The sequence below is a fragment of the Enhydra lutris genome, unplaced genomic scaffold (assembly GCF_002288905.1).
Source record: "Enhydra lutris kenyoni isolate GAN:26980312 unplaced genomic scaffold, ASM228890v2 scaffoldscaffold39, whole genome shotgun sequence".
In the NCBI taxonomy this organism is placed as follows: Eukaryota; Metazoa; Chordata; class Mammalia; order Carnivora; family Mustelidae; genus Enhydra; species Enhydra lutris.
The window spans coordinates 27,738,107-27,757,327 of record NW_019154123.1 but is presented as its reverse complement, the minus strand read 5'-3'; the positions used below and the strand labels follow the sequence as shown (position 1 = coordinate 27,757,327).

The 19,221-nt window shown below is 38.9% G+C and overlaps 1 protein-coding gene across 1 annotated transcript in view; it reads left to right on the top strand.

Moving 5' to 3' along the window:
• Nucleotides 1-8,689: 8,689 nt before the first annotated feature.
• LOC111155047 (forty-two-three domain containing 1) overlaps nt 8,690-19,221 on the top strand; it is a 30,926-nt gene continuing 20,394 nt past the window's right edge. Inside the window, exons 1-2 of the mRNA XM_022515074.1 lie at nt 8,690-8,918; nt 13,338-13,466. Of these exons, the coding sequence (XP_022370782.1) occupies nt 8,813-8,918; nt 13,338-13,466 (235 nt within the window). The 5' untranslated portion in view covers nt 8,690-8,812. The remainder of the gene's footprint in view (nt 8,919-13,337; nt 13,467-19,221) is intronic.

The window sequence follows — 19,221 nt, the reverse complement described above, 5'->3', positions numbered from 1 at the left end:
CCAAATGCAAAAATTTTGGCAAAAATTTTTTGGCAAAAATTTCTAGCATGAGTGTTCAATAAGTCACATAAATGTAATGGTCTTACTTAGAACTGCTTGCTGAGGTAATATTTTAGAAGTCAAAAAACCTAAAGAATATTGTTTGATCTTGATCAATGTTTTCAAGATCACCAGGATGCTAGTTTTATACAAACAGTAATAGATCCTAGAGTACCAATGGCAGAAGGCCAGATTCACTCAAGAATCAATTATTCAGGGGATGCCTGGGTGGCTCAGTGGGTTAAAGCCTCTGCCTTTGGCTCAGGTCATGATCAAGCCCCACATCGGGCTCTCTGCTCAGCAGGAAGCCTGCTTTCTGTCCTCTCTCTACCTGCTTCTCTGCCTACTTGTGATCTCTGTCAAATAAAAAAGAAATCAATTATTCAAATAATGGATTTTTAAAGCTCATTACATTTACCAATTTGCCAAAATTTGGTTTCAAGTGGTCTTTTTCAAAATTTATTTATATTCAATTTAGTTAACATATATTGTATATTAGTTTTATGGATAGAATTGAGTGATTCATCGTTTGCATATAACACCCTGTGCTCATTACAAGTGTCCTCCTTAATCCCCATCACCCAGTTACCCCATCCTCCCACTCATCTCCCCTCCAGCAACCCTTAGTTTGCTTCCTAGAGTTTGGCATCTCTTCTGGTTTGCCTCCCCCTCTGTTTTCATCTCACTTTAAGAAGTAGACTTCTTAGGGGCGCCTGGGTGGCTTAGTGGGTTAAGCATCTGCCTTTGGCTAGAATCATGATCTCAGGGTCCTGGGATTGAGCCCCGCATTGGGCTCTGCTCAGCAGGGAGACTGCTTCCCCTTCTCTCTCTGCCTGTTGCTCTGCCTGCTCTCTCTCTCTCTCTCTCTGTCAAATAAAGTCTTTAAAAAAAAAAGTAGTCTTCTTAAATATATTAAATATCAGTTATATTCATGAATATGTTCTTTTCATTATATTCACTAAAATTACTCTTAGCAACATTTTAAAAAATATTTAAATTTTAAAAGCTAAGGAATGGCTCCCGCTGGCCAAGTCAAATGAATTTGAGCATCAAAATGAGTTAATCCATGAAATGTATACATATCCACAGTATTTTAAAAGGCAAGCATGGCCCTTACACTCTTTACCCCTTTACTTTTCAAAAGATAATTTTGAACACAGGATGAGTCTGAATTTCTATGGAAACTTACATGCATTTATAAATAAGTATGCAAATAATAAATAAATAGAAAAGGGAAGAAAGAAAGGGGGGAAGGGAAAACTATTTTCCGCAGTAGAATGTCAAGTAATGAATGCAGATGAATGATAGACTTAAAAAATCACTATTTTGTAGCCATCACTGTAATAATTGGTTCATTCAAGAATCGTGGATGGATGCTAAAGCCATTAGTGAGTTTGTTCTGAAGTAGGATATTTATACAGTCTCAAACTATCTCCCCACAGATCATTTACTCACTAGAAATAAGGAAAAGAGGTACCTTTACAATGGAGAAATTGGCAGACATAGCCTTAAGTGATCAAAGTTAAAATTACCCATAAGACAAGATGACATCTTGTGCCTCCTAATGTTAAGTCCTGAGAAGGACACAACATCACATACATAGTACTCGTGATAAAAGTGTATAACCTGAATTTAATCACGGGCTAACAATAAGACAAATTAAAATGGAGGACAGTCTAACAAATGCCTTCAATCTTCAAAAATATAAATATCATACAAAACTAAGAAAAGCTGACAAATTTTATGAGATTAAAGGAGACAAAAGAGGCAGGACAAAGAAATGCAAAATGTGAACCTGGGTTGGATCTTAGTTTGAAAAAAAAAGTTATAAAAGATAATTATTTATTAGAATAATTGGCAAAATTTAAATATAGACTGTACATCGGAGAAAGAATTGCATCAATGTTCTATTTTCTGAATTTGATCGTTTTAGCGTGATTATGTAAAAGAATATCCTTAGAGATATATTCTATATGATGTCTGGAATTTACTCTCTTATTGTCCAACAACAACAAATAAGAATTACAGCCATCTGGGGACGCCTGGGTGACTCAGTCAGTTAAGTGTGTGCCTCAGCTCAGGTCATGATCCTAGGGCCCTGGGATGGAGCCGCAAGTCTTTGGACTCCCTCTGCCCCTCCTCCTGCCCCTGCTCGCTCGCTCTCCCTCTCTCAAATAAATTAAAAAAAAAAACTTTTTAAAAATTAAAAGAATTACAGCTATCAGTGTATCTGTATACTAATCTGCCTCCACTTACAATGGGGTTCCATCCTGATAAACCCATTCTGAAATGAAAATATCATTAATTGAAATTGCACTCAATAGACTTCAACTGGGGCACCTGGGTGGCTCAGTTGGTTAAGCATCTGCCTTCAGCTCAGGTCATGATCTCAGGGTCCTGGTATCAAGACCTGCATCATGTTACCCGATCAACAGGGAGTCTGCTTCTCCCTCTGCCTGCCTCTCCCCTCCCTGCTCATGCTCTCTCTCTCAAATAAATAAAATCTTTTTTTAAAAATGCACTTAACCTACTGAACATCATAGCTTAGCTCAGCTTACCTTAAAAATGCTCAGAACATATCCATTTATTAGCCTACAGCTGGCCAAAATCCTATAACACAAAGCCTATCTAATAATAAAGGGTTGAATATCCCATGTAATATATTGAATACTGAAAGTGAGAAACTAAATGTCTGTATGAGTGCAGAACAGACGTAAATGCATCAGTTGTTTACCCTCCAAGTCACCTAGCTGAAAGGGAGCTGTGCTACTGCCCAGCACCATGAGAGAGTATCTACTGAGAGTATCAATAGCCTGGGAGAAGATCAAAGTTTAGAACACTAAGTTCAGTTTCAACTGAATGCATATCACTTTCATACCATCCTAAAGTCAAAAAATTCTGTCAAACCGTAAGTTGGGGATTGTCTATATAGAGAAAGCAAATGTGGCAAAGCTTTAATAACTGGTGAATCTTAGTGAAGGGTATAGGGGTATTACACTATGTTTACAACATTTTCCTAGATTTGAAAATAAACATGGATTTTAATATGGTTTTGTTTTCTCGTAACTGCATCCTAAAATCAATGTAATTAAAATTTTAGTATTTCACATGGAAATGTCTTCATTTATAATGATTAATTTTGAATATCTTTCTAAGTTAATTTCCATTTTTCCCACAGTTTAGCATTTTAAGAAGTCTTTAGCCGATTTTGCCAAAACCAATACACTGACATTACTGAATTTACTGATTTACCAAAATTCTTTTTTTTTCCCTCTTCTCTTCTTTAATAAAGCTTACAGGGCTGCCAGGCTGGCTGGGTCAGTAAAGCATACTACTCTTGATCTCAGGGTTGTGAATTCAAGCCCCCCATTGGCTGTGGAGATAACTTTTAAAAAAAGTTTCATTTGATATGAACTGCTATAAGCTTTATTTTTTAGTAAAGATTATATTTTTTAAAAGTAATTTCTACACCCAATGGGGGGCTCAAACTCACAACCCCAAGGTCAAGAGTCACATGTTCTACCAACTGAGCCAGCCATGCACCTCTCAAATGGGATGATTTTTAAAGCTTTTGTAGAATTTTGTGAGGTCTTTATTGACTGGTTCTATTCTGTCTTCACAGCAACTTTTCCACCCACTTTAAGTATTTAGTATTCATTCATTTATTCAATTATATGGGAAAGCTCATTGTCTTCCATGGGTAATACATACAAATTCAGAAATTAAGAAATTACAATGAAATTTTTAAAAATCTTATTTCAGGGCTAAGGAAATCCTTAACACACTTGAAGAATATTCTATATGTCTCTGTCTCAGCTCTCTGAAACTCTAGCTGAATAAACCTGAGCCAAGAGAATGGATCCTCTCCTGAGGGAAAGAGAAAGATGAGAGTCCAGCTATGGCTCTTGATCCCAGAAAAAGGAGGCCAAAGTGCAAATGGAGAAGAAGCATGGGGAGAAGAAAAAATGCCTCAAGGCCTCATGACTCTGGAATCCTGAATTTCTAGAGCCTTCCTAGACCACCAAACTGTCTAGTACAAATCAAGGATATACTTTTTAAAGGAAACCATGGTGTAAACAAGGAGAAACTGTGACTTACATAAATATGTGTAGCTTTAGAAAATTCCACAACTAGTCCTTCAGTGAATTGACTAGAATTCTTGATTGACAGGATGCCTACCCTGCCCAGAGAAGACAAAGCCTAATAAGGAGTGAACCAGAGATCCAACCCATGAGTCCACGAAGAATCCCCCTTCAGGTTCCCCTGCCCGCCTAGATTAAGTTCTCGAGTCAGAGAAAACTGATGGTCAAGGACATGGAGACCAGTAATGCCTTTGGCTATGCCTGCAACCCAGCCTGTCATGTATCTGCTCTTCTACTCTGTTTTCTCACTGTACTGTAGCAGTATCTAGCACATAGTAGGAACTCAAACTCTGTTTGAACAAATGAATGAATCCCAAGATTAAAAGGCAGAAGACTAGAAAAGCTAGAAAAGCTAGAACAAAGGAAAAGGGCAACACAAGGAGGAACAGGAAGCTATAGCAAAATGACAAAAAGCTACTGCAGCAGAGACAGTGGCAAATGGGGTAGAATAAAAACTGAGCAGCAAAGAGAAGAAAAACTGTACTGTGGATGCAAATAGCTTAAGGGAATCAGGTATACTGATAATAATTATACCTAACTAATACATACTATACCTACAGGTGATAAAAATTATACCTAACTCACTTAATATGCCAGTGTAATATAAGTTTTACAAATTTCCAAAAATACAAAAATCCTGTCCTGAAAAGCAAGTGTTGATACCAAAATCAGACAGACATTACAAGGAATGGAAACTACACCTCAGTATCACTCATGAGGGGTGCCCTGGTGGCTCAGTCGGTTGGGTGTCTGCCTTGGGCTCAGGTTATGATCCCGGGGTCCTGGGATCCAGCCCCGTGTCAGGCTGCCTGCACAGCAGGGTATCTGCTTCTCCTTTTCCCTCTGCCCCTCCAGCTCCCACTGCTCTCTCTCAAATACATAAATAAAATCTTTTTTAAAAAAATCAGTCATGAAAAGAAAAACAATGTTCTTGACAAAGCATTAGCAAACCAAATCCAACAACATATAAAAAGGATAGTACACCATGACCAAGTAGCTTTCTCCTAGAAATGTAAGGATAGTTCAACATTCGAAAAAAATAAAAATAAAAATTTTAAAACCCCATTTGCTCATCTCAATAGATGCAGAAAAATATAGATAAAATTTGATATTCACTCATGATTAAAACTCTACAAACCAGGAATAGAAGGAAACTTCTTCAACCTGATAAAGGGCATCTACCAAAAAAAACCCCTAACTTACTGGTGGAAGATAATGCTTTCCCCCTGAGGTTTGTCATAAGGGAAAGATTGTCGCTTTCACCTCTCCTTTTAAATATGGTACTGGAGGGCATCTGGGTGGCTCAGTCATATAAGTGCCTACCTTTAGCTCAGGTCATATTCTCGGGGTCCTGGGATCGAGCCTTCATCAGTCTCCCTGCTAAGCAGGGAGTCCGCCTTTCCCCCTCTCCCTCCCTGCCTACTCATGCTCTTTCTCTCTCTGTCTCAAATAAATAAATAAAATCTTTAAATAAATAAATAAGTATGGTACTGGAGTCCCCAGTCAGTGCAATCAGGCAAGCAAAAGAATAAAAGTCATACAGATTGGAAACAATTATGCTGAATGAAGTAATCCAGTTTAAAAAAAGAGTATATACTGTATGACTCTACTTATATAAAATTCTAGAAAATGCAAATTAATCTGTGGGATCAGTGGTTGCTTAAGTAGTGGTTAGGGAAAGGATTATAAAGGAGCACAGGAAAACTTCTGGAGATGACAGATGTATTTATTATTCTCTTTATGGTGGTGTTTTTGCAGGTTTATACACCATATGCCCATATATAAACTGCACACTTTAAATATGTGTCTTTTATTGTCTATCAATTACCCCTCAATAAAGCTGAAAAAAGAAGGACTTAGGAGAAATGTAAAACTGATAGAAATAACTTAATGACTGAAACACATGAATTGTGCTTACCTTTGAATAGAATGTAGATTTCCATGCACATTGTGAGAAGAGACTCACAACATGTTGATAGAAAGGTATGATGTTAAGGTTGCTGGATTTAGCGAAAGTAAAAATACAAGACTCCCAGTTAAATTTGAATTTCAGATAAATAATGAATAATTGTTTAATATAAATATATCCTAAATATTGCATGCAACACCCTGTAGTAAAGAAATTTGCTGTTTATTCATTATTTATCTGAAATTCAAATGTAGCCAATCTTGTAGTTTATCTGACAATCCTAGACGTTGCCTTATGTGTAGTATATGAAATCAAGCCTCTAAAAAGGATAGTTACTTGAATTCCGTGTTTATTCTGACTTAGATGAAGCTGCTGAGTTAATTTACTCCAGACAATGGCTATATGTTCAGTGTCTGGCACAGTACTGTACTTATTCCCAGTAGGTGCTCAAAAAAATTTTTTTTTGCTCTGCAAGCTGTATGAAGATAGGGGCTGAATCCATCTTCACTTACATTTTATCCCCAGAGCCCATTACAATGTCTGGGGCTCAATGTGTATAATTAAATGAATACCTGCCTCTCATGCCCCAGAAAATGCAGGGTTGGCCTTTTACCTCCAGCCCTTGTGGCTGGCAGATGAACTTCTTAGACAATCCCCAGTTCCGATTGCTCAGTTTGTCTTCCACTTCACTTTTGCTGCATATGTCTCAGGCTGCTGTTTTGGTTTCTACTATTTTGTGTGTGATTGACCTGTCTTTACACAATGCTACTCGTTTCCTTGTTTTTCCCTTTGGAATCTGGGTGACTGCTCTGAGATTCAGACCCTCAGCCTGTGGGGGAAATCTCAAAATCTGAAATGCAACAGCTAGGATTGCTTAATGAAATATTGGGTCATGTTCCCTTTAAAGTTAAGAAGATTTGGAGTTGAGCTTCAGTTTTGGGGAGAAAATCAGGATAAAAGGGAATCTTTATATGTATTGGTGGAGGGTGGGATTTTATACATTTGGGATTTTTCTTATCTGTCTTATCTGAAGTACAAAATGCATCCATATTCTAAATGCATTACTTTTCTTCCACAACATTAAGAACTTAATGTTCTTTCCTGTAGATTACTCCCACAAATTAGCAGAGATTACAAAAATTATTTCTAGGGAGAGAATGATAGTGTGAAGAAAAATGTTTCATGCGTAGAAGATTTTAGAACCATAAGAAATCCAAAAATAATTACCTATAATGCATGTAGTTAGTATAACTACTTCTTGTTTTGCAGATGAGTATGAGACCGAGCTTCCCAAGTTCGTACAGTGAATGACTGAAATGAGTGAAAAAGGTACCACTCAGTAAAACCTAGATGTCTCATACTTTTCTCTCTAGAATCCATTTTCCCTGGTTTTTAGTAGTTGGGGAAGGGGTGGTGGCTGTTGGGTGGAATAGTAATAAAATCAAGCACATTGTCCTAAGAGCATATATGCTACTCTCCTTGACATGCCAAGTATTGTTCTTGGGATTTTTCATCCAAACTTTCCTTTACCATTAAAGTTTCTTGCACCCCTTCATAGGTGTGTCCTGGCCTGATTGACGCTCCTATGGTTATAGTTTTGGTTTGGGGGGAAAATAATTAAGTACAGGCTACCGTGGTTTTGGGATGCTTAAGGTCACTGGTTCATCTTCATGCAAAAAGAAATTTTAGGAAGCGGACAGGAGGAAGGTGGCAGAGATTTCTAAATGGAGGGAATGCCTGTCCCTGGTTTTTTCCTTATATGCAAATGTCTTAGCTGTAAGCTGTTATGAGGGTGATATAACCTAAATGCTTCCATACAAGCACATTGCTTTGGGGGAAGAGAAAGAGGTAAGAAGAGAGGGAATATCATGTTTTGTAAATAGGAAAAAAAAGTTATTATGCAGGAATTCATCAAATACTCAGTTTTCCTACAAGGATGATTAGAAAGAAAAGCGAATCCTATCAATTCCCAATGCAAATGAATTAGAGAAAAATGCAGCCAAACAAGCAGAGGTACTTACCCCTCTCCTAAGGGAAGGTGAAGTGTTATTAAGGTAGCTAGTGCCGTGTGAAATATTTTGGGAGTGTCAGTTGAGAAGTGGTACAGATGCGGGAAACGTTAGCATTTGCTTTTATTGGTAAAGTGACGCAAGAATTGTTACTGCAGCTTTGCTCTGCATCCAGACGTGGAGACTTCGCATATTGCAGGTGGAGGAGCTGCCTGGGAGAGGGGAACTGGGACGTAGTTCTGCATTCTAAGCTGTATGGGGTCTCTCCTGCCTCTGAGGCTTCATTGCAGTGGGGTGTGAAATTTTCGTGTGCACCAAAGCTTAGGGGGCCTTTCTGAAGCAGGACGAATGGAAGGTGTCGGAGGAACACAATCTCATTTAGGGTATGCGATCCCGAGGTGTTCAGGGTCCGGTATCCCCCAATTGGGGCAGAAAGGCGAATAGCCGCCTTTGTAAGCGTCCAGAGCCGCGGGTGCAATGTTTCCTCCTGTCCGGGAAGGGCCGCTAGGAGCAAGCCCGGGCGTGGGGCCGCTCTCGCCGGCCGCTCCTCTCTGTAGCCACTCCCCCCGGCCGCAGCCGCGGGTGGGAGAGCGAGGGCGCCGCTAGCACGCGTGCGCGCTCCCTCGGTGCAGCTAGTCTGCGTGCGTGAGTGGGAAGTGGCAGGCCTGTCTCAGGCCTTCTCCGCTGACTGTTCCAGCGCGACGTCCCCAGCCATGAACCGGTTTGGTACCCGGTTAGTGGGAGCCATGGCGACCCCGCCGCCGCCGCAGCCGAAAGCCCGCAGCAATGAAAACCTTGACAAAATTGATATGTCTTTGGGTAAGGAGCCGAGTTGGACCGAGTTGGAGTTGGGGGAGGGTGTTGGTGGAACCAAGTACCGCGATTTGTGGGGGAAGGGGCGGTTGGCCGCAGTTGTCGGTCGAGTTTTTCCTTGCGGGTGGGCGGAACCAAGTGAGGGCCCGCGGGGACACGGGGAGCGCCACCTGGTGCGGTGGTTGAGCCAGAGGGACCCGGGCGCCCCTCGGCGGGGCTGTGTTTGAGGAGGGGCGGTGGGAGTGGGCGGCGCTGCGGGCTGGCGGGGTTTGGAGGGTCGAGGGGCGCTACCACTCGCGGACGACCCGGGCTCTTTGTGAGGAAAACTCGGCGGCTTTCCCCTCAAGCGTGTTCGTTCGTTGGCGCTGTTGGGATCGAGGGGAGAGGTCCGACCGAGCCATCCTCGCCCAAGAAGCCCTTGGAGAGCCCGGCTGGGTCTGCGTTCGGTTAGAGTCGCTGTTCAGGGGAGGGCTTAGTTGGGCATTTTGTGCGGCCAGGCCTGTACGCCTGGCGCGGTGCGGGCAGCGCAGAGACGCCCCCGAGAGCTGGCCATTTCTGCGGGGCGTCAGACCTCGGGGCCACATCGGGCGCCCACCCTGGGCGTTTGTCAGAAAACATAAGGCAAGGGCTTCATCAGATGGTGTTTTACTAGGAGGTACGTAGAAAGGCGAGCTCTCCTTGCCTAAGCCTCAAAGTTAGCTAATTAGGAAAAAAGCAAAAACTGAAGGAGAGATTGGCATGGATTAATAGGAAGCCGGGTGAAGCTTGGGGTCCAGCCCCTGTAAGGAAGAGTGGGGTGGTTTGGGGAGGATTTTGTAAAAGGTAGGAGGGTCGGTGATTCAATTAAGCACACAGATCTAATCCTAGTGAGGCACTAGCCCTTGGATTAGCTGGTTTAAAATTTTCACTTTGTCAAGACTCAAGTTACTGTTATCAGATGGGGTTCTCTGCTTGCTGTTTCTGTGGGCATTAGTTTTTCGGATAAGTGTTTGAAAAGTACCTGACAGGTGGATACAGAGGTGTTAACTTTTCCAAGGAAGGTATTTTTCTTTTTTGCTGTGGTTTATCTGCGGAGTTTTAAGTAAAAAATCAAGAACTCTTGGATTGCTGCGGTTACCGCACTTCAGAATCTAATATGTGAATTAAGTAAATCATCAGAAATAATAGGTTTGGCCTCAAGTCTTGTCTTACTGATAATCGTGAACTTTAAAAAAGTGAGAAATCTTTTCAGCTAAGACCAAGAAGAATTTAATAAGTATTATTACATAATAATAATTATTATTATTAAATAAATAAAATAATAATAATTATTGAGTGCTTACCATCTTGCAGGCACTGACCTAAACATTTTGTGTGTTAACTCGGTTTAGCTTTGTAATAACTCTGTGAGTTATTAGAGATAACTATGTGCTCCTAGTGATACAGAGCATGGAATCCAGAACCACACTGTCTTCAGTTCAAATCCTCTGCCATTTAATAGCCATGTGGTTACAGGCAGAGTATTTCTCAGTGCTTCATATGTAAAAAAGTGATAATAACAGTGCTTGTCTGTCTCAGAAGGTTGCCCTATTAAATGAGTCAAAAGGCATGTATAATCTGCTTAGAACAGTACCTGGTACAGAGTAAAATAAATATGTGTGTGTGTGTGTTTCTTTTCAGTGTTCCACAATTCATTGTTTATACACCACACCCAGTGTTCCATGCAATACAAGCCCTCCATAATACCCACCACCAGGCTCACCCAACCTCCCACCTCCCTCCCCTCCAAAATGCTGGGTTTGCATTATATTTACATGAACATGCTATATAAGCCTTTGCTGTTATTCTTGTTGTATAAAACCTGAGGCATGGAGAAATAACTTGCCCCAAATCATACAAGTAAGAAAACCGTATAGATGTTGCAGGGAGTTTTAAACATGTATTATCATAACCAGTACATTTCTTAAGTTTCTAGGTTTTTTTGTATGTATTTTGTTTGGTGGTTAGGATGTTCAAGTGAAGAAAATGAAGGAATAATTGTCCTTGAAGGTAGAAATCAAGCACTATGATAGATAGTTAAAATAGACATTGGTGTCTTTTCTTTCTTCCAAGAATATATAGCATTCTTTCAGGTTCCTTTTTTTTATTTTTTATTTTTATTTATTAATTCTTTAAAAAGATTTTATTTATTTATTTAACAGACAGAGATCACAAGTAGGCAGGCGGAGAGAGAGAGAGGAGGAAGCAGGCTGCCTGCTAAGCAGAGAGCTCGATGCGGGGCTCAATCCCAGGACCCTGGGATCATGACCTGAGCCGAAGGCAGAGACTTTAACCCACTGAGCCACCCGGGTGCCCCTGCCCTTTTTTTTATTTTATTTTTTTTTTATTTTTTAAAAATGATTCCCAGCAAATTCATTTTTTTGGTGTACTCTCATGGCTCTGAGGTTTCAGACTTCTGGTGAAGAATAACTAGCACAGGGGCGCCTGGGTGGCTCAGTGGGTTAAAAAGCCTCTGCCTTCGGCTCGGGTCATGATGCCAAGTCCTGGGATCCAGCCTCCCCCCACCATTCTCTGCTCAGCAGGGAGCCTGCTTTTCCCTCTCTCTCTGCCTGTCTCTCTGCCTACTTGTGATCTGTGTCTGTCAAATAAATAAATAAAATTAAAAAAAAAAAAAAGAGTAAGTAGCACCTTGTTAGAAGAAAGCAGTGTTTCAGAAGTGTTTAAAAGTATTCCCTTTCTGCGCCCCGAGAATATAACATGTTCATATATCTGACTTCATGAAACCTTTTTTTTTTTTTAAGATTTTATTTCTTTATTTGAGAGAGAGAGAGAGAAAGAGTGTACAAATGGGGGGTGAGGAGGGGCAAGATGGAGAGGGAGAAGCAGATTCCCCGCTGAGCAGGGAACCGGATGTGGGGATGGGTCCCAGGACCCTGAGATCATGACCTGAGCTGAAGGCAGACGTTTAACCAACTGAGCCACCCAGGGGCCCCAAAACCCTTTTATTTTAAAACAAATCTTTTTGAGTGTCTTTACTTGGACGAATTTATTTTAGGGGAAGGACTGACCTCAAGAAGATAACAAAGTACTTTGGGGAGATTTCAATTATTATAATGAATATTTGTGGTTAAGAGTCTTAAAGATTACTGATGGGTTAGGTAGTGTAATATATAAGAAAGGGTTCCTGTAATATGTAATTCCTTCTTTTACTTCAGAAAAAACTAATTATATTAATATAATTGTTAGGTTCTTGTGTTTAGAGCAGTTTGGAAAAAATAATTGAGGTTAATTAGTTTTGTGAAATTTTATTAAGTTGTTGACCAGGCTTATTTTCTTTATCAGTAATCAAAATTAATATTGGAGTTGGGACTGTGGACAGAGTATTTGGATATTTCTTAAGTGAGTATTTTTGGCTTCTAGAAATCTTTTAAATTTGTAAATAGAAATCTGAAGTACATTTAGTTTCCAGATCTTTATATTGTTGTGCTGTGGTATTAGAGCAGTGTGATGTTTGTAAATTACTTTGGGAGAGTTTAAAAGTGTTTTTGAAAACAATGAAGATTTGAAAGATCAGGTAGAAAGCAAAGTAAGGTAACCCTGAATTATTTTGCTAGAGGAGTGAGTATTTTTTTTGTATTATACCTTTATTATGTACTTATTTTATTTCATATTAGCTATTTACTTGTCTGTTTCCATCAATAATTTTAAACTTAACTGAGGAAAGGGACCATATTTTACTTTTGTTTGTTTTCATTGTAGCAGAGCCTGTCACATACATTCATTGCACACAGGTATGCTCAATACATATTTGTTGAATAGAGGTGGACTTCTTTAGAAACGTACTCTTAATTGAATGACTTATTTATTTATTTTTTACTGCCTATGGTTTTATTGGAAGGTGGTCTTTAAAAACTAGACACTTCTGTGATTATGGAAAGTAAATATGAGTAATTTTTGTAAATAGGCTTTTGCTTATTTATGTGCATTAGATAAAGAAATACTGCCGATAGGGGCGTCTGCGTGGCTCAGTGGGTTAAAGCCTCTGCCTCTGGCTTAGGTCATGATCCCAGGGTCCTGGGCGGGGCAGGGAGCCTGCTTCCTCCTCTCTCTGTGCCTGCCTGTCTGTTTACTCGTGATCTCTGTCTGTCAAATAAATAAATAAAATCTTTAAAAAAAGAAAAAAACAAAAAAAAAAACCTGGATAACAGAAATCTTCATTAATTGGTAGACCTGCTTTGGGTTACTAAATTGAACTTTTCCTATAAAACTTCTTCAGTACTGCAAGTACTTTGGCTGATTTGAGTTTTTATCTTATTTTTGTCTTATAAAAGTGCTTTCAAAGTAGCAAAGAAGTTAGGGACATAGGACTATTAACTAGAAAATGAGATTGAGTAATTGAGTCATTAGGTTAAAATGAAAATAATCATCACATTTCCCATATCACAGATGATATCATCAAATTGAATCGAAAGGAAGGAAAGAAGCAGAATTTTCCGAGATTAAATAGAAAACTCCAGCAAAGTAGTGCCCGGCAATTCAGGATGAGAGTACGATGGGGACTTCAACAGAATTCTGGTAAGTTTTACAAGTAAGCTTTAATAAGGAGCTATTCCTTTGGGTCATAGAATGCTATTTTTAGGACATGCTTAAAACATGGAGGAAATATCTTAGTACCCTTTGTGATTTGCATTTTTTTCTACTCTCAGGTTTTTGTTTAATCTTGAAATCTGGTAAACATTTTAAGTTGCTTTAAGTAGGTGATAACCCTGTTTCTTAAAAATATTTTTAAGGTACACTCAGTATATAAATAGTGTAAATTATATTTAGGGCTACAAATTACAAAGGATTTTACATAGCATGAAGTTTTATCTCCTTCCCTGTTAGGTATTTCTTTAACAGTCTATCTGGTGGGTAATTACATAACTCCAGCATACATATATCTAGTGAATGAGCATACTACTTCATAAGACAACTCCATTATTGGAGACAACTCTATTTACTAGGAAGTTTTCTTAATTTGAATTAAATCTTTCCCAACCGTTAACTCTACATAGAGTTACAGGAAGCAAACTCTCTTTTCTTATAAGATAACTTTTTAAATATGTGGAGACAATTCTGCTTGGAAAATACTTTCAGATTCTTTTTATTATCATCTAGGGCTTTTAGGATTTGTTAAATATTCCAGAGGTAACACTCAGAATTGGATGCCTTAGATGTGACCTAATGATCTTGGAACTCTGCATATACAGTTATTTTTGGCAGTTTGGAGGCTTATTTATTTACAGCCAACTTGTTCCAAAGTGGATTTAAGGTGGTAACAGAACCATATTAATGATTCATTAATTTTTTTAGTGGTTATATCAGTGTTTTAGAATAAACCTTAACTCAAATTAAAAAACTCTAGCTCTTTTTTACACATGTAAAAAATGTTTGATGAACTAGAGCCTAAGTTGACTTTTATCCTGTATGTTAAAAAGCATAAAAAACAATTATCTGTGGGCTGAGGATGATTATAAGTAGTTCTATTATCTAAGTTAATATGCCATCATACCCTCAAAATATGTCTGTAACTGAGGTTAGACCCTACACAAAATTTTATTTCTCTAATGTCTTTCTTTTAAAAAAAAATAAAAAAGATTTATTCATTTGAGAGAGAGCATACATGTTCTGTGCATGCATGTGTGCACGTGAGTGATGGGAGGGGCAGAGGGAGAGAATCCCAGGCAGACTCCCTGCTGAGCACAGTGCCAGATGCACAGCCCAACAAGGAACTCCACCCAGGGCTAAACCCCATGTCACATGAGATCATGACCTGAGCTGAAATCAAGAATTGGACCCTCAAGTGACGGAGCCCCCCAGGCGCCCCTTCTCTAGTAATTTCTTAAACAGCTGAACATAAGCAAGTAAATTTTGGAAAGATACTTAGCTATAGCAAATGAATGTTTAATCCCAGTGATTTATATTTAAAGATTCTTAAAAGTTACTCAGAATACCATATTTTGTACATGATTTGCTTTAAAATAATTTCAGAGTTCACAGAAGCCAGAAATACATTTGTTTACACTAGCCACATGTTAAATACATGATAAATGCCCTGAACTGACCAGGTTCTTTGGGTATTTAGAGTTGTGATTCTTTACTTCAAGGAATTTCTAGTAACAGAGATAGGACAAAAAACATGGAGTTGAGAAATGTTATGAGAGAAATTCCAACAGTATTATAGGACTTTAGATACATTTTGTGCTAAGAAAATCAGTGGTGATTATGGATAAGGTGAAATAGGATCTGGTCCATGAAGGATCAGAAAAGCTTTCCTTTTATGGGGGTTATGATCTGAGCTTTAAGATAAATGATACCTAGGGGCAGCTTAGGATCTTATAAGATTGAACCTGTGCTTGTTTGTTCTCCAGTTACATGTGGCAGAGCCTAAAATAGAACATCTGCTTCTGTCACTGAATGTGCAGGGAGATGGAAGATTGTCTCAAACTCTGATTGGTTGAAAGTTCAGATTTCCACATTGTAATGTCAATGAGCATGTTAGCTTGAGGTAAAATAACACATAAGATAGATAGCTTTTAGCAGACTCTCAATAAATTATTTTTATTAATTTATTTATTTATTAAGTTTTTTTTTTTTTTTAAAGTAATCTCTGCACCCAACTTTGAGGCTTGAACTTACAACCCCGAGATCAAGAGTCCCATGTTCTACTAATTGAGCCAGCCAGGCGCCCCTCTGAGTAAATTATTTTTGATGGCTGAACAAATAAGTGAATAAAATCTTCCAACTCTTGGCCCAAAATGTAATTTAGTCACTTACTTAAATATTTGTATAAACAACCTGAATATTCTTCAGTGGTAGAATAGTATACAGTTTTAGTTCTCAAAGTGTTGTCCAGGGATCCTGGGGAATCCCCAACACTCAAGGGATTCACAAGGTCAAACTATTTTTATAATAGTACTAAGACATTAATTGGGTTTTCACTGTTATCCTCTCACAAATGTTTTCCAGAGTCTACATGACGTGTGATAATTAAATTGAATGCGGCATATATGAGAATCTAGCTGTGTAGACACCAAAGAGATTTGCAAAAGTACAGAACAGTGCTATCATTCCTTTTAAATAGTTTTGGTTTTTTTTTGGAAAGTAATTGTTCTTTTTCTTTAAAAATATGTTATTTGCCCTGTATTGGGTTTATTATTGTTTTAATGAAATAAATAGTTAAATGTTTTAGTTTTCATTTCTAGTATGATAATATCAATAAATATAAACCCACAGAAATAAAATTTCTGGAGTTCTCAATAACTAAGAGTATAAAGGAGTTCTGAGGGCGCCTGGTTGGCTCAGTCAGTTGAGCGGCTGCCTTTGGCTCAGGTCATAATCTCAGGGTCCTGGCTCCTTGCTCAGTGGGGAGTCTGCTTCTCCCTCTCTTTCTGCCCACTTCAGGCTCCTTGCTCAGTGGGGAGTCTGCTTCTCCCTCTCTTTCTGCCCTTCCCCCTACTTGTACACTGTCTTTCTCTTTCTCTCTCACATAAACACATAAAATCTTAAAAAAACAAACAAACAAACAAACAGAGGTCCTGAGACCAAAAAGTTTGAGAATGGGGTTTCTTTTAGAGGTAGAAGAGATTGGGGAATATTTGTATGTTGCTTTGGAAAGGAGCCAGTAATATTGCATTCACTTTGTGATTTGACATTTCCCCAAAACCCCTCAAATCTTTGTGTAAGTGATCAGACTCCAGAAACTACTGAGGTAAGTTGATAAGTATATGAGAGAAATCACGAAGGGATTGGGGTAAGGATTCAAATGTAAAATGAAAATTCCTGTCTCTAGTTTTTCATTGTCACACCTGTGGAGCTTTATAAACTAGAATCATGTTCTGGCTACACTCTGTTACTGTTTTTACTGAAGCAGAATCCGCAGAAGTTGGGCCTAGGGATTTTTTTTAAAGCTCCATACGTGGTTCTGATACATGGCTAGGGTTAAACTGCTGCTCTATTATAGCTGAAAATGTGAAAGAAAGGGTCTTCCTAGTGGTAGTAGTTGAAGTAATAAGAATGAAGATGCTCTGAAAAGACAGGAGAGAACTTTCTAGAGGGGCTGGAATGGATGAAAACTAAGAAAAGATGGGGCTCCTGGCTGGCTGAGTCCATAGAGCATGCTACTCTTTATCTTGGGGTTGTGAGTGCAAGCCCCATGTTGGGCATAGAGCTTACTTAAAAAAATAAAACTAAGAAAGGACTTACTATATTAGATGATGTGTTTAGTACCTCTATAATGCTTTTTGGAATATAAGACACAGAAGGTAAGTGGGGAGAGGGGAGAGAATTGGACAGTATGTATAGGTCTGTCTTTATGAAATGTGACAATGAAAGGGTGAAAAATAGAACCATTGCTAAAATTGAGGTACAGCTGGTGAAGTTTGTTTAAAGGTATAAAGGGAGGGAGGGGGAATGGACGATCTAAACTTGCTAGATATGGTTGAGAAGCCACTCATAGAAATAAAAGTGGAAAGGATAATGAGTATGGTAACAATGACTACAGCAGTCAGAAATAGAAGGCAGCCAGGAATAGAATTCTGTCTTTTACTTTCTCCATTTAATCAGTTTCATTCTTGTTAATGAGACTTTTCTCTTGAGTCTTTCTCATCTAAACTGAAAGCTTTGGTGTAATAATGGATTCCTTCTCACTTTAATCTTTCTCTTTGCTAATTCATTCATTCTTTTGGAATACTTTCAGATTTCTTTGTTCCACTCTGCATTTTTATCATGTCACATTTGAGTACTATAGTAGCATCTGAAATGGTCTCATTGCCTTCTTTCTCCCTCTTTGATTCAAAGATATTGCTTCAAGACTGATGTAACTTGATCATGAATTCTTTGATCCCTCATTCCTTGTCACATACATTCTTTATCCCCACATGAAGCCCTCTGATTTGAGGACACAACATTCATTTATTTCTTATTCTTTTCCCTAGACTGTATCTCATTATGTTGTGGTTAACCATGTCTTTGTACTTGTAAGTTTATGTCTATGTTCCTAATCAAATTTTGCTGTTTTATAATGCCTAGCTGAGAGCCCACTTTTTCTGTAATTATTGGTTTTTTTCTCTTTGGAAATGTATCCTAGCTTATATTTTTTACCTTTTATTCTTTAGTTTTTATATTACAGTTTGGAAAGTGTTCAGGTTTTGGAGCCACACTAACTTGCACCTAGACTGATGGCTGTGCCATTTTGTAACTGTGACATCTGGGTAGTCACTGTGCTTCACCTCACTTTGCTCTCCTGCACAATTAAGATGTTGTCATCAGCCCATCAAGTTCTTGTTTAAAGTACTCAGCACAGGGGCACCTGGGTGGCTCAGTGGGTTAAAGCCTCTGCCTTCAGCTCAGGTCATGATCCCCGAGTCCTGGGATTGAGCCCTGTGTCCCCTGGTTCCCCTTCTCTCTCTTCCTGCCTGCCTCTCTGCCTGCTTGTGATCTCTGTCTGTCAAATAAATAAATAAAATCTTTAAAAAAAAAAATACTCAGCACAGTGTGTTAACAGAGTTAATGGTATCTGTTTCATATTTAATACAAATAAAAATAACAGTAGTTGTAGATTTAAGTATACAGTTTCCCTCAACATGCTTAATCTTTATTTGGTTTCAATTCTAGAAGGAAATCACACATAGAATAATAATAATTTGGTTTCAAAGGGCACCTGGCTGGCTCAGTCAGAAGAGTGTGTGACTCTTGATCTCAAGGTCATGAGTTCGAGCCCCACATTGGGTGTAGAGATTACTTAAATAAATAAAACTTTAAAAAAACCCAATAATTTGATTTTACAATTTAAAAAGTTGTGTCTTTATTGCTTTTCCTCTGGTTATAAAAGTAATCAGTACTTTAGGACTGAGGCAGAGTACCCAAGAAGGGAACAAATCTGGAAGAACTCTGTCACACAGAGTTGCCGTTCTGCTGGAACTCACTAGGAAGCCACCTGTGGAGGTGATGCAACTTAAATTCAATGAAGGATGAGTAGAGCCAGAACTAGTGATGGCTAGGACTAGATCCGGACAGATGCCTAGGGCCCAGCATTTAAGGTGTAATTCACACTTAGATTTTGTGCCTTTAGTGTTTCTTGTGCCTCACCAGTCTCATCTTACAGGGGAGGGATAATGACTACCACTAGGTGTTCTGTGCCCTAGAATAAGTCTTGAGGGGTGCACTAGAACCTGAAAGAAAAAACCCTTTCTCTAGAGTCTCTCCAGTGCCCTCTACTTAGAAAACTTAACACTGTGCCAGCTGGTAAGAGAAATGTTCCTATAATAGAAGCAGGGCAGTAAAGAGTGAA